Source organism: Schistocerca nitens, chromosome 4, assembly GCF_023898315.1.
Source record: "Schistocerca nitens isolate TAMUIC-IGC-003100 chromosome 4, iqSchNite1.1, whole genome shotgun sequence".
Taxonomy (NCBI): Eukaryota; Metazoa; Arthropoda; class Insecta; order Orthoptera; family Acrididae; genus Schistocerca; species Schistocerca nitens.
Genome location: NC_064617.1, coordinates 687,171,003 through 687,195,049, shown reverse-complemented (window position 1 = coordinate 687,195,049; position 24,047 = coordinate 687,171,003). Strand labels below are relative to the sequence as shown.

Genomic DNA, 24,047 nt, shown 5'->3' with positions numbered 1-24,047 from the left:
CCAGCCAGTGATGCTAACTGCTCCACAAAGCAGGCAGCACAGGTCATATTACTTATTGAGAGTTTCTTCTACAAGATCTCTGCACCAAGCTGAAATCCATGATGAAAATTAGTGAGGTGTGTGGTAGCATACAAGTGAACTACTTTACTATCATTGAGAGAGCTGGACAGCTTGTTTACCTCACAAAGTGTTATAGTAGTTTTCCTGATGTAGTCAAAAGTCTGCATAATACCATACGTCTACTTGAATTACACTTTGTGATGACACAGTAGGCATTTATAAATGGGCTCTGCGGAAATGGCATAGCTTAGGGGAACCCTGCTGTTTCTTGCATTAGATACATTTTTTACAGACACACACAAGTTTTCCAGGTGAGCTTAAAGGATGTTACGGGTTCTTCCTGAGTGTGTTAAGAATTGGAAGTAAAGTTTCAATATGTTTTCAGTCACCAAAGTAAACTAGGTGTCCTCACTGGAAAAAAATCCCTGCATTCTTCATCAAAAGCAGAGGTGAAGACACAGTCTCAAAATTTCTATCAAAGTAGTGAAGATTTGCACACACTCTCTCCAGCATAGCTTCAAGAAAAATCATTACTGAAAGTTACTGCTTTCTGGGAAGTGCTCTCTAAATGCTAGATCACAGAGAAAGCGACAAAAAGGTCCTGAATTTTTGTTTAATATTTCAGTGAAGACCATCACAATAGTGGAGCATCAATGACAACCTGCCAATGAAACACACTGCAAGTCACCATTCTGAAACCTTGCTTGACTTTCACTGTTTAAGAGCATAATAATCCTCACTTACACCAGCATAAATTTTCAAAATGTAACTATAGTGAAATCAACTATATATGCACAAGTACAGCTGCTATTTTGTTTTCACGCTGTAATAATCATCACTTCCCACCGTGATAACAGTCCCAAGCATATTTCACCGAAGCATGAATAAATCTATAAAGAATTTTTAACTGTTCAACAAATTTATTATTATTCAACACACTTCCTGATGAAACAACCAGAAAGGGAATAATGATTAATCATATCGTAATATACACTTATAAATCATCGGATTACAGTACAAGAGACATGTCAAAAACTTATAATACATTTCACTTACAGAAGCTACTAAGATGGCACAGTACTCTTAAGTTAATATCTTTTTTTAATTATATGTAAGGAGAAAGTTGCTACCTACAATATAGTGGAGATGCCGAGTCGCATATAGGCACAACAACAAGGCCCTCACAGTTAAAGCTTTTGGCCATTGGCCTTCGTCAACAATAGACACACATCCGAGAGCGCACACTCGCACACTCGCGCACCCACATGACTGCAGTCTCAGGCAACTGAAATCAGTTCCAGCTGTCTGAGATTGCAATCCTGTGCGAGTTGTGTTTGCCCGAGTGTATGTATGTCTATTGTTGATAAAGGCCAATGTCCAAAAGCTTCAATTGTGAGAGTCTTTTTATTGTGCCTACCTGTGACTCAGCATCTCTGCTATGTGGTGAGCAGCAACTATCCTTCTCATAATATTGTTACTTTCCATCTGTATCTTCCATTGTTTGCTGTAAGGAGAAAGCATAGACATGAAAAAGCAACTTGTCTAATATTTTTAATGCCCTGCCATCTCAGTAAAATTAACTGTGAGAAACAAAACTAAACACACATTTTCATCACACAGTACAACATTTTCTTTCTTGCAGTTGGTTTTAACGGAAAACCTGTACAACATTGTGAGTAGATTCTTTTTCAGTAGATCTAGCTAATTCCCATAATGTTTGTATCTTTCAGCCTGTTTAAGATTTTCATTCCCATATATTGGGGATTCTGAGGATGTAATTTTAAATGATGGACATTAAGCTTAAAATTATCTTTATTCCCCATGTCATGCAAATGATAATCTTTTCTGTGAATAATTTTGGATTGCTATATACCAACATTATTTCATAGATGTAGAGGGAGAGTATTATTAAATAATATTTTAAATAAAAGCTGATATGAATCACTTTGTAGGAATAGTTGTCCAACGTGTGGTAGGAACTATTTCCAATCATACGCAGTGTGATAAATGTAATATAACTTCATTTATGAGAGCAACTACACATCCATCCATCCATCCATCTTTAACACTATTCTAGAATGTACTGTCTTTCACCGTGTCCAAGGTTTGTCCACTCCGTGCTGGGCAGAGACGTTCAACTCTCATGCAGAGGTCAATATCCCCACAGAGCCCTCTGCTAGGAGTACTGTGCACTATGGTAAGAGTGTGTCGGCATACACAGATGCACTTTATCATTTGTATTGTGGTGGGCACCTGAGTGAGGCATGACTGGAGTGTTTCTCAGAGAAGTGATGCACAGATGTGCGTGACTGATAATGCTGGGGCAGGCAAGTGTGCACAAATGAGCCATTTCTCATGGTTCTGTATGACTTTGTGATGATTTACAAATGTTAAGGTGTCAGAAGTGTGGGGTGTATCTGACATGGCTGTATTGCAACTCAGATGGTGCAATGGAAGGAGGCAGTCACGGTGGAAGCTCATCAAAGTCCTGTCTATCTCTGGGTGTATCCAAGGGTGGGGAAGATGTGAGTGACGAGTGTTTGTCACCATTCTCATTAATCAGTGTGTTGACATCTGAGTGGAGGCGGATTTATCCTGGAGTACCTAAGTGGGTTTAAGTTGGGTGAGTGAGACAGTCGTAGGTTTGCCATGCACTAGGGTGTTAAATTTCTTTGAACCACATTTAAGCACCCTGTATGGGCCTGAATAAGGGGCTGCTGAACTGCTTGTACAAAATCGCCTCACATCATTAGAAAGTTGCAGGAGACAAGATTCTTGCATATAAACACTTTTGGATTGAATGAGATGAGGGAGGCAGAATGTGTATGTTCCAGACATGCTGCTGAACATGATGCGCTAGCATAGGTAAGTCCATCTGACTTGTCATGTCCATAGGCTGTGTGAAGTCTGCACACAAGACCAGTAGCTCTCTGTTCAACAACTTTGCATGCAATGCTTGTAGGTCGTTCTTGTAAACTGACTGAATGCCGAGCAGGGCCCACAGGAGTGCCTTGGCCCAGGAACTGCTGCGGCATATCAGGACCACTTACATGGTCCTGTGCCACCTCCCAACGAGGCCATTACTTTGTAGATGATATGCAATAGTACACATGTGAGTGACCCCCAAAGAGGCAACACAGGGTTTTGAAGAGGTACAATTCTAGTTGACAGCCCTGATCAGTAGGTACTAGTTTGGGTATGGCAAAGCATGCAATTCAAATCACAACAAGTGCATGATCAGCTGTGATGTCACAGATGATTACAGCTTCTACCCATCATGACATCCTATCAGGCACTGATAGGTGGCAATAAAATCCTTCTGACACTGTCAGGTGTCTGACGATGTTGATGTGGACATTCTGAAACTGAGTCTTAGGAATGGGGAAGCATCCAAGGTGAGGCTGTGCTTGACAGCCTCTCTTACTACACTGGCATGCAAGCTGGCTTTGTGCCCAGTGATTACAGTCTTATTTGACACTGGCCCATATGAACTGTAACCTTGATACCAACATGGATGTGGTGCACATCGATGACGTGCTGTGGAATAAGGTCTAGATGTCTGTTATCAGCATGGGCCAGTGTCCTGAGATGGGTTCTTGATGGCATCCACCAGCGGTTTGTGATCTGTGTACATGGTCACTTGGCAGACCTCTTGCAAGCATCTGACTGACACGTACACAGCAAGGAGTTCTCTAACAAAAACTGATCACTTAGACTGAGAGGAAAATAGTTTCTTTGCAAAGAACCAAAGTGTTTGGGGCACTCCACCTACCACCTTCTGAAGCACTGCCCACTTCTGTCAGTCATGAGTGAAAGTTGTGCTCCAGGATGAGCGTATTTCAAAATAACGGCTCATGCTAAACAGTTCTTCACCCAATCGAATGCTTCTGTCAATTCCGCAGTCCACTTGACTCCCTTTTCAAAAGTTTTTGGAAGTGGAAGTTTCTCACCACATCCAAGTGTTGAGTGTGTGGCCTCAAATCATCATCTCCAGCTGCTGAGGTTCACATTGTTTCATTAATTACAACACTGCCTCACTGTAGTGCTGATAGAGCTTCTTGTAGATGATGTGAATCCTCATCATGGAAGCTGGAGGATATGAGTTTATCATTGAGATAGGTGTAGCAATATGAAAATTGCTGGTGTAGTCTGTGAACAAAACATTGTCACATTTGTGTGGCGTCCTTTAGTCCACACAGCATGAAGAGATATTCTTACAGTTCAAATGGACTGAAGATGATTGTTTTCAGGATGTCACCTGGGTGCATTGGTATTTGTAAATATGCCTGCTTACATTCGATAACACTGAATACCATTGTGCTGGCAAGTACATGCATAAAGTTCTGGTTGTTAGGAATAGGGTAACTATCATGAACTGTTCTAGAGCCGAGCACCCTGTAGTCCCTATAAAGTCTGAAGGAATCCCATTTCTTAGATATGAGCTAAATGTGGGCAGCTCACAGGCTGACATAGGTTGGATGATGCCCACTTCCTAAAGTTCCTACACTGTGTTCTTAGTAGTCTGTAGGTTTTCAGATCTCAAATGGCAAGATTTGTGGGGAACAGGAAGACCATCAATGGTCACAATTCAGTGCGTAGTTCCTTCTCACACTGCATGCATATGAGCCAGAGTTCAGGAAGTGGACGGGTCTGTTTCACTGTTTACGAACATTGCACAGTGTGATGCACGAACTTTGTGATTGTTGCTGGTCACTATTGGTATGCGCTATGGTGAAGTGACTGCTGTGTGTGGAATGCGGCTGGGTGTAGGAGTCGTGGTTGGAGGTGGTGCCATGATGGGCAGTGAGAATGTCATCTAACAATTGGGCACACTCGCTGAGTGCATCAGAAGAGGAGTCGTTAGTGGTGAGGTGTTCAGGTGAAGCAGTCCCAGTAGCATGGTCAAACTGGAAAGTCCCTTTATGTGATTCACAACAGCATAAAGCATCAATGGCATTTGTACTATGTCAGGTGAGCACTGGAAAACTATAAAGTCCATGCCAATGATTGGTTTACAGACACCTGTTACGTAGAAAGTCGAGGTATGTTCATCAACACGTGAACAGTGCATGTAGTAGTTCTGTAGGCTGCTATCTGCACATTGTTCACTCAGTGAAGCAAGAGTGATGATGTCAGTTTGAAGTTTGCTGCCATGAGGGAACGAGGTGATGTCAGAACCCATTCTGTTGTGTAACGAGGTGAGCAATAAATAGGCTTCCTTGTGTGGCCATCATGGAGGTGGCATGGAGTTCGCACTATGCACAAATGAGGCAAGCAACTATGCTCACCAGAGCATGATGAAGCACCTTTTTCTGTCCACTTTTGTTTGGGAACTCGCAAGGAGCAAGACATCTACCAGAATCATATCCAAATTTACTGTGGAACCAGCATATCAACTGCTGTGGTCTGGCTGTAACAGAAGCTGCTGAGAAAAGGTGATGTCACCATTGTGTTACCTCAAGTTGGTTCACCTGGGAACGGGTGGCACACGAGACGTCCTTGGCACATAATATGCGGGGTGGCGTCCATCTGTCTGTCTAATATATGTTAGTGGCGTATTAATGAGGGCACTTGATCCGCCAACACGAGTCTTTTTCCTAGATGTTCAGACTCATATGCAATCATCACCCTGTGCAACACTGTTGGTAACTTGATGATCCACAGCATCCATAAGATCATATCTGGCATGAGAGTATGATCAATAGTTGTGCGGAGGTGATGCCAAAGTTGTGAAGGCACGTTGTCATGGAGATACTGTTCATAGACAATCTCTTGCAGCTGTTATTTTAGGGTTCGAGAAAGTCTCCACAGGAGAACTGTCTTCGCTATGCTGCACTTGTTTGTAGGTGGCAGCAGCAGGATAAGGTCACTGATTAGTTCTGCCTGTCCCAGCAGATGGCAGCATAGGTTAGTGTATTTAGAATCATCAACTAAAATTTCCTTTGCTTCAAAAATGCTGTTCACTGTCACAAACCACAAAGCCAAGTGATTGGGATCAAATTGTCTTAACTCGAGGTGCAGGGTGAACCTCAGAGGTGGTGATGACAGGTAATTGCAGCATTGTGCAATAGAGGGGGCAACATTGCTACCAATTATTGAGGACACACAACTGGTTGTGACAACACAGTAAGCAGGTGCTTGTATGCCCTATGTAGTGTATGAGCTGTGGAAGTAGCACTACAATTATGTTGCAAATATTATTGATTAAAAGAACCATCTACCATAGCATTGCCCTCAAAGACCAAGAGTAGATTCATTGTCGGCTTCCATTGTAGAGCATAGTTAGGATGGTTTTATCTGTAGGTAAAAGGTGTGAATTGTCAGTGCACTTGGTTTTCACTGTTGTAGTTGCACTGTGATGACACTGCACATCCTGCACTGTAATCCTTTTGGTACTGTAATCCAGGTACAACATGATGGGCAGTGCATTGTGTTATGGCCACATTTTCATGACGTAATGCACTTGACCAGATTACACAAAGTAGCAAATTTATTGCATGTTTCATGGAAGACAAAGCATCACCACTATAGGAAGTATCGTCCACGGTACAGTAGGAACTACTTCCAGTGACACACAGTGTGATAAATGTAATGTAGCTTATTCAAGGCAGTGCAACTATACATCTGTCAGCACAAAAATTAGTCTAGAACATGCTGTCTTTCTTTTCGCTCTCTCCAAAGATTGTCCACTCTGTGCTGATTAGAGATGTTCAAATCTTGCATGGAGATTGATATCACAAAAATTCTGATTTGAAGCACACCTTTCTGTTACACGTTTCTGGACTTTCAGTATTCATGATATGTTTCTAGTTCTTCTCCAGGAAACAATACCATATCTGATTATAGATTTGAAATAACTGTGGTATGCAATTTTCTGCGTGTCCACATCGGAGGCACTGGATAATACTTGCACTGCAAATGCAAAGCCGCATACTTTACCTGATTCTTGTCTAGATTTAGTCACAGAAATCCAAACATTTCCTCTCCTATGTCCTTTTTACAATTTCCTTTTCCTGAAATTCTGAATGTTGGAGTCTGAATTGTACTGTGTGTGTTTTTACAGAGTTAAGTGTTTAGATGGAACCCTGTTTCTAACCTAGCAAGTGTATTAATGTTGCTGTCATGGCTTTTTTTCCCCAACTCTCAATTTTCAATTATTACAGGCAAGTCATCTGCTAACAAAACTGATGGGGTATTGACATTGATGGGCAAATCGTTAACATAGAACAGGGAAGGAATTGGACTGGGAACAGAGCTTTGAGAAACACTTTCTATCAGGATCTCAGTTCTGAATGATAATTTGTTGCATTTGAGGATGCAATTACTTTTTGTATTCTGTTACATAGGTACAATGTAAGCTGCAGTAGCACACTGCCCTCTGTCTCACACTTATCTAGTTTGTGAATTCGCAAGGTGTGGTTGATGAGAGTTTCAAAGGTAGGTTGGTAGGTTTTGGGGTTTGATTGGGCTAAACATCGAGGTCATCAGTCCCCAGTTCCAAACAGACATACTTGTAAAAGGCCTATATAGTAAAAGCGTAACCTCTGCATCAACAACAAACTAAGAACCTCCAACTGGAAAGCGTTGATAGAGGTACCAACACAACTTGTTACCATAAAAGACACTATTTTGGTATCCACGTCACAATTAAAAGTTGCTGGAGTGGGTGTAGCCTGAGAAGTCATGCGAGAGCGCCCACACTAGAGTGAGTGATAAAACCCAGCTGCATGGATAAAACGCAAAACTGAGTCAACTATAGCGGCATCGTCACCTAGAATTAAAGGAAGTGCAGCTGGTAAATTAAAGGACTGCCGCAAGGGGGCTAAAAGAGGGCAGTCCATCAGAAGATGGACCACTGTCAGCCCTGAATCACAGCGACACTTGGGCGGGTTCTCTCAGCGAAGGAAATAGCTATGGGTCAACTGCATATGTTCAATTCGGAGACAGCAGAGAACAACTGAGTCTCTACGCGTGCTCCTCAAGGATGAGTTCCATACGGCCGTGGACGACTTGACCATGCAGAGCTTATTTGGCGTGTTCAAGACAGACCATTCAGAGCTCCAGACATCGTGGACCTTGCGATGTAGGGCTGACCGGAGGTCTCTTTCCATGAGACCAAGCTCCAGGGGTGGCCAAGTGGTGGCCTGCTTGGCCAACCGATCTACACATTCGTTTCCTGGAATGCCGATGTGGCCCGGGGTCCACATGAACGTCGCTGAATGACCACACTCGGTGAGAGCAAAAACAGCATCTTGAATACCGCGCACCAAAGGGTCCCAAGAAAAACACGGTTGAGTGCTTGCAGTCCACTCAGGGAGTCACTGCATATGACAAATTACTCCCCAGGGCATGAGGAAAGGTGAGCGAGTGCACGATAATGAGCAACCAGCTCTGCAGTGAAAACACTGCTCCCACAAGGCAGGGAATGCTGCTCAACGTAGTCGTCAGGGATGAAAGCAAACCCAGTGCGTCCATCGACCACAGAACCATCGGTTTAGACTACATCCGCATCACAAAATGAGGCAAGAAGAGCCAGGAACTGTTGACGACGACTGGCAGGTGGAACGGAGGACTTGGAGTCGCAGGACAAATCCAAGCAAAGCCGCAAGTGAGGGAGGGACCAAGGAGGGGTAGAAGAAGTGGGGTGGAAGGATGGAGAAAGGGGAAAGGACTCGAGTGACGAAAGAAGGGAATGAACGCGGACCGCGATCGGGAGACTCGACCTAGGCTGCCATCGTGTGGAGGGGAGTGCAGAAGATGGAGAAAGGAGCCTGCAGTTTAGGTGGTCGGGCAAGGCATGGATGTGGGCAATGTATGACGCTAGGAACTGTTGTCGGTGGAATCGTAGAGGAGGGATTCCAGCTTCTACAAGAAGGCTAGTCACCGGACTAGAGCGGAAGGCACCTGTTGACAGTCTGACATCACAATGGAGAATCGGGTTGAGAATCTGCAACGTTGAAGGTGCTGCTGAGTCGTATACCACGCTCCCGTAGTTGAGACGGGACTGGACTAAGGCTGTATAGAGCTGTAGGAAGGTTGTTTGTGCAGCCCCCCAAACGGTGTGGCTGAGGCAGCGAAGGTTGTTGAGGTGCCGCCAGCACCGTTGTTTAAGCTCACGAAGAGCATCAAACAGCATGCCAAGGAAGAGATGTGTCTCCTCAATAAGGAGGAGTTCATTGGCAAGGTAGAGCTCTGGATGGAGGTGGACCATTCGATGACGACAGAAATGCATCACTCGGGTCTTGGACGCTGAGAACTGAAAACCATGGTTGGATGCCCAAAAATGTGCCTTACAGATACCTCCCTGCAGCTGCCGTTCAGCGACACTGATGCTTGGGGAACTGAAATAAAGACAAAAGTCATCAGCATATAGAGAGGAACAGACCGATGAGCCCACTGCACCCGCAAGACCATTAATCGCTACCAAAAAGAGGGGAACACAGAACCGAGCCCTGCAGGACACCATTCTCCTGAATATAAGCAGAGCTAAAATATGTGCCAACTCTAACCCGAAAGGAGCGATTGGAGAGAAAATTCTGTAGAAAAATCTGAAGTGGACCCCATACGCCCCATTCATGCAGCGTAGCACGGATATGATGGCGCAAGGTGGTATCGTACGCCTTCCGAAGATCAAAGAAAACAGCAACTAGATGTTCTCGCTGAGTAAAAGATGTATGAATAGCCGACTCTAGCGAGACTAAATTGTTGATTGCCGAGTGGCCCTGACAGAAGCCCCCGAGCTTCGAGGATCCACATGAGCCACCGACTCACCATCCGTTCCACAAGTTTGCACATAATGTTGGTAAGGCTGATAGGGTGATAGCTATCAACCACCAGCAGATCTGCACCAGGTTTCAGCACCGGGATGGTAACACTATCCTGCCAACGAGTTGGGTTAACTCCCTCCATCCAGATGCGGTTAAACAGTGCGAGTAATTCACCCTGACAGTGCGCAAGAGATGGTGAAGGAACTGGTTGTGAATTCAGTCTGGACCTGGAGAGGTATCGGGGCAAGCTGTAAGGCCACTTTGGAATGCCCATTCACTAAACGTGGCGTTGTATCATTCCCAACGGTGCGTGCGAAATGACAACTGCGTATGCTCGGCCTGCTCTTTAATGGCGCGGAATTCTGCGCTGTAGCCTGCTGTCGCGGAAATACGAGCGAAGTACTCTGCCAGATGTTCAGCGATGGCGATTGGATCAGTACAAAGTGTACCCCGAAGAGAAAGGCAAGGGACAGACGAATGAGGGCGAAAGCCAAAAATGTGCCGAACCCGCGACCACGCCTGAGATGGGGAGGTGCGAGAACCTATGGTGGCAACATATCGTTCCCAGCAGTCCTGTTTACTCTGCCGGATTAACTGCCGAGCCCAGGCTCTGGCCCGCAGCCATTTAAAGACAACCAGATTCTCTAGGGAAGCATGACACCGGTGTCATTGCAGCGCTCACCGGCGATCCCAGATAGATTCTGCAATCTCTGGTGTCCACCAAGGGACTGACTTACACCTTAGGGTACGTGAAGAGCAGGGGACAGTTGCCTCGGCAACAGAAACAATGGCCATAGTGACCTCGTCCACTGCCAAATCAATGTCACCAGGAAGCAGAACAATGGCCATAGTGCTGAGGTGTGGGCTGCCCAATCAGCTCCACAAAGAGACCATCGCGGCAGCTGGTCAGGGGGTTGGGATTGAAGAGAGAAACCAAGATAGGAAAGTGGTCGCTACCACAGAGGTCGTCGTGGACCCTCCAACTAAGGTATGGAAGAAGACCTGAGCTACCAAGAGAGAGGTCAATGGCTGAGTATGTGGCATGAGTCAAGCTAAAATATGTGGGAGCACCAGTGTTAAGGAGGCAAATAACCTGCTGTGCCAAGAGAGCCTCAACGTTCCTACCCTGGCCAGAGATCTGGGCCCCACCCCATAAAGGGTGGTGGGCATTAAAGTTCCCAGAAGGAGAAATGGCAGGGGAGCTGGGTAAACAAGGCAGCTAGGTTGGCAAGAGGGACAACCTCATCCAATGGAAGGTAGAGGGAACAGAGGGTAAACTCCATTCCTGCCCAGACTAACAGCCACAGCCTCGAGAGCTGTGTGAAGTGGCACTGGGGCACTAGGAATAGTGGCAAGAACATAAACACAGACACCGCCAGACACCCTGTCGTATTCTACATGGTTCTTATAGTAACTCTGGTAGCCACAGAGGGAGAGGGTCCGCCGAACAGGAAACCAGGTTTCCTGTAGGGCCAGACAAGTGGCAGGGAAGCAGCACAAAAGCTGTTTCAACTCAGCAAGGTGGTGGAAAAAACCACGGCAATTCCATTGAAGGATTATGGTATCTGACTGTGAAGACATGAAAGAACCTGGGGGGGGGGGGGGGGAGGAGAGGAGGATAGGTTACCCCTTAGAAGTGCTCGCCGCCACCGATTGCGAATCCATAGGAGCTGCGGGTCGAGCAACATCTAACCCCTGAGGGGATGCTAGATGCTCCACATTATCTTCAGGTGCAGTGGTGAACTCCTTTTCTGTCTCTATTTCCTTCTCCTTTTGCTTTTTCTTCTTTTTGGTAGGGTCCCGTTTGTCCCTTGGTTTATCAGGCTGGGTGGGCTTTTCTGACCCAGGCTCATGGACCGAGGAAAACCTGGAAGCCCTACAGCCCTCAGGTGGTGGCTTTTTCGGCCACTGGCTGACATCTAGAGGGGCACTAACCGTGGAAGGGAGGGCACCAAGCGATCTCTTCTGCGCAAGGGGAGCCGGAAGAGGCGGGCACTTCTCCAGCTTAGCGGTGGGGACTGAAGTCCCCAAAGAAGGAGGGGTTGTTACTTCCGATGTTGATAACAGGGGAGCAACGGAAGAGGGTGTTCCCCCAACTACCTGGGGGGGCAGGAATGGACGGCCGGGCTGGAAGGCCCACAAAAAGCGGCTGAGCTTAGGGGCTCATCGCCAGGGATGGCGACATTGAAGCTGCTGCAGCAAACATCGATGAAATGCACACAGGGTGAAGTCGGTCGTACTCGCGTTTAGTCTCTGTGTAAGTGAGCCTGTCCTAGGTCTTATACTCCATAATCTTCCATTCTTTTTGATGAACTGCGCAGTATGACGAGCAAGGTGAATGTGTCTGTCCGCAGTTGACACAAACAGGGGGTGGCGAACACGGGACGTTGGGGGGTGGGAGGCACGTCCACAATCCCGACAGGTAGGGTCGGCGTCACATCTCTAAGACATATGCCCAAACCTCCAGCACTTAAAGCAGCGCATGGGAGGAGGGCAGGGTGTCTCCCTCGAAAACCAAGATGTAGGCGCTGGTGGCGACCCTACTATCTTTAGGTCCCCTGAAGGCACGTCGAACAAAGTGGACACCGTGGCATTCCAGATTTGCATGGAGCTCGTTATCAGACTGCAACAACAGGTCACGATGAAAAATAAGTCCCTGAACCATATTTAGGCTCTTGCGAGGCGTAATGGAGACTGAAACATCACCGAGCTTGCCATCAAGCAAGCAAGCAATGCCCATGACTGTGCTGGGGATGCTGTCTGTATGAGGACTACTCCAGACCTCATTTTACACAGGCCCTCAACTTCTCCGAACTTGTCCTCTAAATTTTTCACAAAAAACTGAGGCTTTGTGGTCAGAAACGAGTCCCCATCTGTTCGGTTGCAAACCAGAAATCGAGGAGAATACGTCGCACCAGGTAATTTAGACTGCTGTTCCTCCCCTGGTGTGGACAGGGAAGGGAACGATTGGGGGTCATACTGTAAAGCATTGAACTTTCCCTTCTTAGAGACTCGTGCTTGCGCACTATTCGTATTTTGTTTCATGGTGGTCCTACGAGCAGCTAGGGGAAGGAATGTCAACCCAGACAGCCCCACTTGCCTGGGTAAGCCTAATACAAACGGGGGGTAGCAGGTTCCCCAGAGGTCGCCCGCTAGCAACTGTTCTACCTCAACAGCCAGGTGTCTCCTTGGCGCGCAGCACACCTTGAGATTGAGGTTTTTTTTTTTATAAAGGTTTATACCATCCTCACGACCCAGGCGGTTAAGCCAAGATCCCTGGGCTCTGTACCGTACAACGTTCCACCGTCGTGCCTTATGGTGGTCGTTGAAGCATGCTCGGAGATACGGTGGCGCTTCCCAGTCCTCAGCTCTGGGACCCCGCGGTCTCCAAGCCCATACCCAGCAACTAAATGCTGAGCCCCCTGAGGGGAGAGTTTCAAAGGTGGCATTAAGCAACAACTAACAAGTGAGGGGAGGAGGCTGATCAATAGAAGTGGAATGAGTAGCTTTGAGAGGAGATGTAGTGAAGGCATCATAAAAAGATCATTATATTTATGTAGTGTATCTGTGATAACAGGGGGAACCCAATCTAAATGAGTCTCCCAATATTTTGTATGAATGTGCACTTATTTTTGCCATTAATATTTATTCCAATGTCACATTAGAGAAAATGGCATACAGCCTAAAATTTTGTTGTCTTACCATTTGGAATTTTTGGCATCGGTGAAGCCCCGTAGTCACTTGCGTCGTCCGTGAAGTACTCCTCACTCAGCTGTGCTATGCTAGATAGAACAATAGACAACAGCATTGACTATGTGTAAACTATACTCATACATGCAAAATACACTGTTTATGAAAACTGCAACACCAAGAAAAACACAAGTAACTGTACTGAACTTCATAGCATAGATTAGTTACATGATAGTACACTAACCATTAGATTTACAAAACTGGAAATGATCTGTTACTGAGAATTCAGTATTGTGTGAAGTTCTTGTGTCCTGGAATTATAATCTCTAAAGGCCCTGTGGCATGGAACTGAAGGGGAACACGTTATGACACCACCATCTATCAACAGTTTCCAAACACCTACACCCCAGACATGTGCACTGGGCGACATGTCAGACCAATGTGCAGGACAAGAAAATAGCCACATATTGTGTTTGTCGACTAGGCTGCTCAACATTACAAGCTACCAGATTGGGGCCACTTTTATACTGCTCAGTTCATATGCTGCAACACAAATCATATGAAAACAACCCACTGTGTCACTCAGTATGTCAGCAAGGTGTTAACATGTTTCTGGAGAATTGAAGATGATAATCATGCTATGCATGCTATTGCCTGGCTGGCTGCATATGATCTGAACAGTAGACACAGTCCATAATTGGGCTAATGCTGTGGATAAAGTTGCATGTTCTGTTACAGATGTGCAGCTGACATGGCAGTAATCCCATGCTGTGGTTGCAGTGTGTGGTTCGTACACACTCATCACTGAATATGCTAGTAACACACATTCATCAATATAGTAGATTGTATGATGTAGTGTCACAATATGACAGGCTCACTTGCCACTAAAGGTCATCCCACACCATTTGAACTCACTCCCATGTTGAAGCTGTTCACTCTGAGAACAATGAAAATACTGGAAGTACGTCAGATGGACAGCTCCTCACAAAATAAGCTTAGATAACACTGACCGCACTGAGCTCCTAAGGGTGAACAGTTGCTGGGCTTATGGACATGCCATCTCTGCAATTTCAAACACTTCCTAACAGTACACTGTTTTACAAATTAAGTTTTTTCATGCCAATCTCTCTGTATGTTGCAATTTTCACAAATGTTAGTGTATTTAAACTATCTTATGCATACATTTGCTTGCCAAGTCAGTAGGCATCTGTACAATGTTCATCAATAAGGCCAAAGGCAGCTGGCAACTTCATTTGGCAGGAAGGAAAGATTGTGAACAACAGTTCAGTAATGAGCTGCAACAGTATTTACTTTGTCCACAATCACTAGCAAAAATATAATATGCCATAAGCTATTTTAGTTATTCCACCAGTAGTAACAGTAACTTATTTGCAAAGGCACCTGTTCTCCTGTGACACCAACAATTCAGAATTTTTTTTTTTTTTTTTTTTTTTGTTATGGTTTTAGGGCGCAAAACTGCTACGGTCATTAGTGCCCGGTCTGTGACTTAGGAAAAGGTAAAAACGAAACTGGAAACCAGCAGCAATGGGAACGAAACCTCAAAAAATTGGAGAAAATAAAAACAGAAGGAAAGCTTAAAAAACCACTATAGTAGGGGGTTGGTTGTCCTGAAAAAGAGCTTCAAATGACTGACGTAATCTCACTGGCACTAATAAACTCGAGAACGCGATCGGCTGAGCGCGTGTCATCTGCTAAAATGGAAGATATATCAGGCGACAGCTGTAGACGGGCATGTAACGGAGTAAAATAGAGGCACTCAAGTAAAAGGTGTCTCACCGTCCACAGCTGAGAGCAGTGGGGACAGAGTGGGGGAGGATCGCCGCTTAAAATCTTTTAGATGTCGATGGCTAAAAAGACAGTGCCCTATCCGGAGTCTAGTTACAATTACCTCCTCCCGACGACGCGTTCAGGAGGAAGAGGTCCAAGCACAGGGAAGAGCTTTCACGTCCCGTAATTTATTATGGGGAAGTGTCGACCAATGTGTGTGCCATAAAAGACCAACACGACGACATAAAACACTCCGTAGATCGGCGAAGGGAATCATGCAAATAGCTGGCTGAAGAAGAGAGACTGCAGCCTTGGCCGCTATATCTGCCGCCTCATTTCCACAGATACCAACGTGTCCTGGGATCCAGAGGAACGCCACAGAGACGCCCCTCCCCCCCCCCCCCCCCCCCAAGTGGAGGCAGTCCTGAATCTGGTGGACCAGAGGGTGGACAGGGTAGAGAGCTTGGAGACTGAGGAGAGAGCTGAGAGAGTCTGAGCAGATAACATACTGTATCCGCTGATGGCGATGGATGTATTGGACAGCCTGGAGAACAGTGTAAAGCTCCGCAGTATAAACCGAACACTGGTCTGGAAGCCGAAATCGATTTGGGGTGTCGCCAACAATATAGGCACTCCCTACACAATTCAGAATATGACGAAAGTGCATTGCTAACTATCAAGGTATTACATAGAAACTGCAGTTGACATCATGCTGAATTTGTGTTTATTATAAACAAGAATTAACAGTCATCACTTCACACTTATATTTTGATCATGAAGAAGGAAACACATTTTATCTTCCCATCAATGCCAGGAATGTGAGGAGAAGATGACAGCTAATTGTCCTTCCCATACTAGTCCAGTCTAAGTTATATCAAAAACCTGAAGATTGATGTACATGTCAATTTCTCAAAGAAGTTCAACGAATTTTCAATACAAAAGCAATATTACACTGTTAAAGAGTTCCTAATACGTTAAATCTGTAAATAACAGTGTGTAACCATGAATGGTAGGAAGCCTAACCAAAATGGTTGCTCCTCAAGAAATACGTGATACTGGAACTTTTTGTTCTCCATGTGTCCCACATTACACATACACTTGTTTTACACAATGTAATCCCACAGAACCGAAATCAATTAAATAAAATCAAATTGATTGGATACGTCGCCATTCAGCAGTAGTAATTTATGTAATCTGCAGTCAGTCTAAATCCTGAAAGACAATGGGAATCTGAACCTTGTTCTACGTGACTTTCATACACTGTCTAAGCCTTTGGAGATTTGTTTCTACTCCCATCTGACAGTTATGAACAGGTGTAATCACAAAGTTTACATACACAAACAGAAATTTCTATACAGCTAAGTACTAACCAAGTCTGGCATGGCTAACAGTATTTGGTAGTCATGTGGAGGCCGCTTATTGACAAAGTAAAGTTTCCAAGGGCTTCCCAAATTTGCAAGCCTACTCTACAGAGTATTTATCAGATTGCATAACAATCTCTAAACATCATACTCATTAATAATTTAAGTTTCTCATATGATATGAGAATGCAATGACTGTGAAAATTAGAAATCTTATTCAGTTCAAACTGATTTGTTAGCAAATACCTATTCATGTGCAGTACATCAAATTTTGTATTTTGCATATTACAATGTAGTGGAAAATATGAATACACCACAGTGATGTCACAGGACAAGTTACTGTTCACCTCTGGCTGCAGGTGGTCGCTTGTCAGAGCTGACATGACCATGCAGACCAATTATTTTCATGTATTGAGTACAGTAATCGTAGAGACAGAAATTTTCACTGAACAGTGCCTTGAGATGACATCTCAGTCTCATTTTGTGAATGACCACTCACTGTCCATTTCTACACTCCTGGAAATGGAAAAAAGAACACATTGACACCGGTGTGTCAGACCCACCATACTTGCTCCGGACACTGCGAGAGGGCTGTACAAGCAATGATCACACGCACGGCACAGCAGACACACGAGGAACCGCGGTGTTGGCCGTCGAATGGCGCTAGCTGCGCAGCATTTGTGCACCGCAGCCGTCAGTGTCAGCCAGTTTGCCGTGGCATACGGAGCTCCATCGCAGTCTTTAACACTGGTAGCATGCCGCGACAGCGTGGACGTGAACCGTATGTGCAGTTGACAGACTTTGAGCGAGGGCGTATAGTGGGCATGCGGGAGGCCGGGTGGACGTACCGCTGAATTGCTCAACACGTGGGGCGTGAGGTCTCCACAGTACATCAATGTTGTCGCCAGTGGTCGGCGGAAGGTGCACGTGCCCGTCGACCTGGGACCGGACCGCAGCGATGCACGGATGCACGCCAAGACCGTAGGATCCTACGCAGTGCCGTAGGGGACCGCACCGCCACTTCCCAGCAAATTAGGGACACTGTTGCTCCTGGGGTATCGGCGAGGACCATTCGCAACCGTCTCCATGAAGCTGGGCTACGGTCCCGCACACCGTTAGGCCGTCTTCCGCTCACGCCCCAACATCGTGCAGCCCGCCTCCAGTGGTGTCGCGACAGGCGTGAATGGAGGGACGAATGGAGACGTGTCGTCTTCAGCGATGAGAGTCGCTTCTGCCTTGGTGCCAATGATGGTCGTATGCGTGTTTGGCGCCGTGCAGGTGAGCGCCACAATCAGGACTGCATACAACCGAGGCACACAGGGCCAACACCCGGCATCATGGTGTGGGGAGCGATCTCCTACACTGGCCGTACACCACTGGTGATCGTCGAGGGGACACTGAATAGTGCACGGTAGAAGGTGTAAGTCAACTACCCTGGCCAGCAAGATCTCCGGATCTGTCCCCCATTGAGCATGTTTGGGACTGGATGAAGCGTCGTCTCACGCAGTCTGCACGTCCAGCACGAACGCTGGTCCAACTGAGGCGCCAGGTGGAAATGGCATGGCAAGCCGTTCCACAGGACTACATCCAGCATCTCTACGATCGTCTCCATGGGAGAATAGCAGCCTGCATTGCTGCGAAAGGTGGATATACACTGTACTAGTGCCGACATTGTGCATGCTCTGTTGCCTGTGTCTATGTGCCAGTGGTTCTGTCAGTGTGATCATGTGATGTATCTGACCCCAGGAATGTGTCAATAAAGTTTCCCCCTTCCTGGGACAATGAATTCATGGTGTTCTTATTTCAGTTTCCAGGAGTGTATATTAAGGAGCGACATTTCAGATGAGTTTCCTGTGAGTGTTGCAGGAGTATCAATGGCGTAATGATAGACATCAGTATACACTAATGGATGGGTACAAGTACCTGAAAATACCTCTCCAGTCAGTGTAGTCATGTTGCCAACAGAGCATTGCTCCAGACATGTGGTGGAGTTATGGAGTAAGATGATTAAATTGAATGAAATAGACCCCCTGATGTGAGTCTCATGTCTCTCACTCATTAAAATACACACATCTTTATGTTCTTCTACAGCATTTCATAGGCAATGTGTAACTTCAAGACAATGCACCATTCTGTAATTGTCAGGCTGGTGAGGAATACTCCTGTGTATGGGGGTCTTATGTAGCCATCCAGGTCACCTGACCTTAACCCTACTGATCACATCTGGGATGCCACCGAGTGAAATGTACGCAGGTTGGACCTCGCTCCAACCAATTTCTGCGACTTGGGTGTTAAAGTTTTTATTTTCATCCAATATCCATCTTAGTTGAAATAGTAGTCATTTCTTTAAGGTGACTAGTTTTGGACAATAATGTCTATTTTTAAACCATGGCCTAAGGTGTAAGAGTAATTATACAGTCCCAACAATTTGGGGCGATCCTCCATCAGTATGTTGGAACTTCATCAATCTCTGCGAGTTATGCACAGTAGTCTAAAAGACATGGCCAAGATAAATAGGGTAGCCAGGTACTATTTGTTTGATTTTATCTTTATTTCTGGGAACTCTACTTCTGATTTGGTAGAAGATTGAAGACTTTCGACCACCAACATTTTTCTCTAGGGGTGGAAAAACACAACTGTTGACAGAGTATTCACAGTAACTTGTTACCTGCATTGGATAGTTATTAGAAAAACTGGCAACATTATGCGACACCTGTTTATGCAAGAGGGTACTTTGGTCTTGCACACTCTGAGCATGATTATAAAAACATACAAGTAACGGCCAAGTGATATTTGTACATTATGCAATTGACCATTGATTTCCATACATTTACAAATACTGCATTCCATTCCACTATTCTAACATATGAAGTGTATCTGGGAATAACAGGCACTGACAAGGAAGTGGCTCACAAATCTGTGCATAAGGAATTAACTGTTAACTCCAGAGAGAGAGAGAGAGAGAGAGAGAGAGAGAGAGAGAGAGAGAGAGAGAGAGAGACCGAATTACTCAATTGACAATTTGTAAATCTATGGAAACAGTCTCTGTGTGAGAATTTCACATAATTCTGGTTTCAGTGACAGTCTGCCAGTGGCGTAACAGGGTACCACAAGCCAGGGCAGACACCCTCTATGCCATTCCCATTAGGGTACAGTTTTGAGACAGGTAAAAACAAGTGATATATAGAATGGAATAAAGTATTTGTTCACTTTTAAAATGTTTACATTCAGTCAGTATCTTATATGTACGAAGTTATTGCATTAAGGTATTCTTACATGGATCCTTTCTTAAGTAGGTTACAAGAAGGTTTTTATGCGAGTTTCTACTGTAGGAAAGCATGTACAGTATAACCCTGTTTTACGTTCCCGGAATTAACGTTTTCCCACTGTTTACGACATTTCTACTGTCAAATTATCTGTCCATAATGTTAAGTCGCACCTGATTTTGCGTCGCCACATTTATAACTTTCTCGTGATTTACGCATTATGAAACAATGTTCATGGCGTAAAAATTACGGAAAATGACACTGGCACAATTTTGGCCGTCGAGTAGTGTTCAACAAACATTATGTGCGTAAGTTTCTTGACACCACAGCGCACAGGATTTGAACCGGTAAAAGTTGGAGTATTTCGTATTGTATCTCTCGCTGCTGCCAAGCTCTACTCGGCTTGGTGGGTGATGGGAGTATGTATGTTCGTTCAAATAACGACATCAGGTTCGTTTAAGCAGCAGGCAGACTGCTACTTTCAAGTGCTAAGAACAGGCTTTAGTGCGAATGCACAGCTAGGATAATGTAGAAATCTGTGTCTGGTCTTTGCACTGCTTAAACGCTTCTAGCCCCCTTTCTGGTTAAATTGCTGCGCATGGTGGTGGATAAGCAGTGCTACTAACAATGAAGTGTAAACGTGAAATAACCGAATGTGCAACATGTAATAGTTCCAAAATGACTGAAAAACGCGCCACGAACAAAATACGAATCACGTGAAGCGTACCCCCACTAACTGCAGACAGCTGGGATTTTAACTGCTCCGTGAGAATACATATACCAGTCAGTTGTACACACCAAAAATAACATTGGTAATTACTGCACAAACAGCTCTGTCCATGACCATGGAACAAGAGCTAGACTCAACTTACATTTACCAAGATAAAATAAACATAAAACTCAGAAACAGCATTTTCTACCAAGGAATAAAACTTCACAATAAATTACCAAAGGAGATTAAAGAAATTGCAAAAATAAACTTATTTAAAATGGCAGCTAAAAAGTACCTGTTGTGCAATAAATTTTATATATTGAAGGATTACTTAGATGAAACTGAGTAGGGGTTTGGTAAAAAAATGTTATACAAATAAATAACATTCCACACAACACCTTCACAATATTTTTTTCCTATAAAAACTTAACCCGTAGCTATGCATAGCACAATACTAACACCTCTTCCTCTTTCTGAGCTGAATGTCTCACTCATTATAGACGGGCGCTGACTCAGTTTTTCTGGATAGCAAATGGGAAGCTGCGTTACAGAAAATGGACCAGAGATCACCAGTGTGTGTGTGTGTGTGTGTGTGTGTGTGTGTGTGTGTTTTGACTGATAGTGAGATATGAGTGAACAGAGAGGCATTCATTATTTATTAAGTTATTTCTAAAAGCAGTATTGTATACCAGGAGTAAATCTAATGATTGTCTCTAACTAGAAGTCTGTAAATGTAGGTGTATATGAATTAGTTTATTTTAAATTGGTCTAAACTTGTAAATACTGGGTGTTTATAAATGAATATCGCGATTTTAACGCTTTATAATATTTATTATATTAAACTTACAGTTATAAATGATATGTCAAATGAAAGATCAACTCAAACAGTTTTACCAAGAACCTTATAAATGCTCAATGTGAGCACCATTTGTCACACGGCACACATCAACTCTATGGCCGAGTTCTTCCCAAACATTGATAAGTGTGTCTTCAGTGATTGTAGCAACACCTGCTTCAATCCGGTTTCTTAATTCAGAGAGGTCTGCTGGTAGCGGAGGCTCGTACACAAGATCCTTGATGAAGCCCCAGAAGAAAAAATCGCACGGCTTTAGGTCGGGTGAACGTGGAGAGCTGGAGACCATGCAAAGCAAGCCCTGTCATTGGGCCCCTTCCGGCCTATCCAGCGCTTGGGTACAGTGCAAGTTCGGATTGCGGCGGAAAAATGTGAGTGATAGTTCGCATGTGTGTGGTTTTGTACGTAACTGAGGAGGCACAGTACCTGGTAACCTCAAAAAGACGACTGCAGTGCAAGAGATGCAGAACACGACATATGCAAATACCACCCAAAATACTTATGTACATATTTACAATTGACAACGACAAAAAATTCTCGAAACGCGTTGTGCTAAGCAAGAAAAAATACTTAACTGGTGCAGTGTTTCATTATTTAAATAATGAATGACAGCTGCAGGCTTTCCAAAAATAACGATTGTGACGTGTGAAGTTGAGTCAAATGTTTCTACTTCACAGACAGTTACTCAATTCCTGTTACACCAGCGGATTTTATTAGACAATAAATAAGTTCCTGACAAGTATTTTAATGCCTATTACGTACATATATCATACATAAAGTGCGAAAATGCAAGAGGGTGTCATTTACGTAACTTTCACAGTTTAAAACATTTTCCACGTTTCACATTTTCCATTTTCCCGTATTTTTACACCATTTTTTGATGTCCCTTGAAAAGTGTAAAAGCGGGGTTTCACTGTGGTTACATAAATTGACCTCTATTTGAGAATCTAATAAAGTATATCGCAGTGAATCAGCATATCACATTAATAGCTTTGTATAATAATAGTTAAACGCTATCTGTATATAGTCTACTTCTGTACATCATAACGAATCAACATGTCACACTGGTAATTATAAAACATTACAATTTATCGTTTTGTACAGACCAACTTTAGAGCTCCAGTTCATTTCTGCTCTATATAAAAAGTTTTACTTTTTAGCCATTTATCATTACACTGAAATTTATTCAGGGTCACTGAATGTGCACTTTTAACTAGTATGTTAAAATATGAGACCTCAAGATATTTATAGCTGTTATGGGCCTATGCTATCCTGGCATATGACTTGTGAATTGCATGTTTATTTCTTGTGTTATTGATATTCTAAAGTTAAAGTTTTTCAGATGTTCTTTTGTGTACACAAGGCAACTACACTTCCAATGAAAAATGCTTTGTGACACGTTACAGTGAGTCGAGTGACAGGGGGCACCACACGCATACTGTATTTCCTGTTTTGTAGGTACATGGAGCACCTTGTGAAGCATTGCTTGCTGCAGGCCGGATGCACTGCACTGCCCCCCCCCCCCCTCACGCCACACTGAAGTTTGTCAACCACACAAAGTAATTGTAATTGGAGTATATAAACTAGGGACTGTGACAATATTGAATTCTTTGAATGAGTCTTACAGTGAGAGTCCTGCAACATACATTACAGCCTTTTCTGCCATTTAAATACAGTATTAGATGTAGATGAGTTTCTCATAGCAAAATTACATATGTCAGATGGGAATTTAAGAAAGCAAAGTATGCATATTGTAGGAGAGTTTCAGTAACGCTCGCTCACTTCCAGATTATGCAGCAGATAAATCACACATGCAAGTCTGGTGCATAATTTGTGTGTGTGTGTGTGTGTGTGTGTGTGTGTGTGTCACCAAATCAATATGAAATCCAACAAGTTTTTATTTATTTTCTTGTTTGGGGGCACTTAAACTGAATACAATGTTTACTGTTTTGCTACTAATTATGCAGGCAAGGTTTGTTAATGAGAAAAATTCCCAGTTGCAGCATGGTTCAGAATCCACATTAAACTGCTTGCATGTCCCCCTCATAACTGGATGGGTAAGTTGGTTCAAAGGTGAGAGAAGAACAAGGCCCTGCGGCACTCCTTCTGTGTAAGGTAAAGGACCAGATTTTTGCTATCTCCACGCACTGGTTCCTATTGCTTAGGTATGACTGCAGTAAGATGAGAGCATTCTCCCCTGCTCCATAGTGCTGTAGCTTTCACATTGATCCCCCTACCCACCAAAGCGAATGCACAATAGTGAACGAGAATTCTCTCTTACGTAAACGTTACACGAATGGCAAGTCGTGTTCTGTCGTACGTGGGTCGCATTCCCTGGTGTTCGCTTGTGATACGCTGCTTGTCGGTTTTGGAGCGGACCATAAATCGGCCCAGCGCATGTCGAGATTTGAAGAGCTGGTGATGATATATCAGACTCATCTTTACCATTAATTTCGTTGCAAGACGAAGATGTAATAACGTTAAAAGTGGATTAAAATTTGTTACGGCAACAGTTAATACAGAAGTATCTACTGGTATTCTCGTTATTTT

At 44.3% G+C, this 24,047-nt stretch overlaps 1 protein-coding gene across 1 annotated transcript in view; it reads right to left on the bottom strand.

Annotated features, from left to right (window-relative positions):
- LOC126252989 (uncharacterized) overlaps window positions 1-24,047 on the bottom strand; it is a 999,773-nt gene that overhangs the window by 110,712 nt on the left and 865,014 nt on the right. The window contains exon 8 of the mRNA XM_049954016.1: window positions 13,530-13,609. Within this exon, the coding sequence (XP_049809973.1) occupies window positions 13,530-13,609 (80 nt within the window). The remainder of the gene's footprint in view (window positions 1-13,529; window positions 13,610-24,047) is intronic.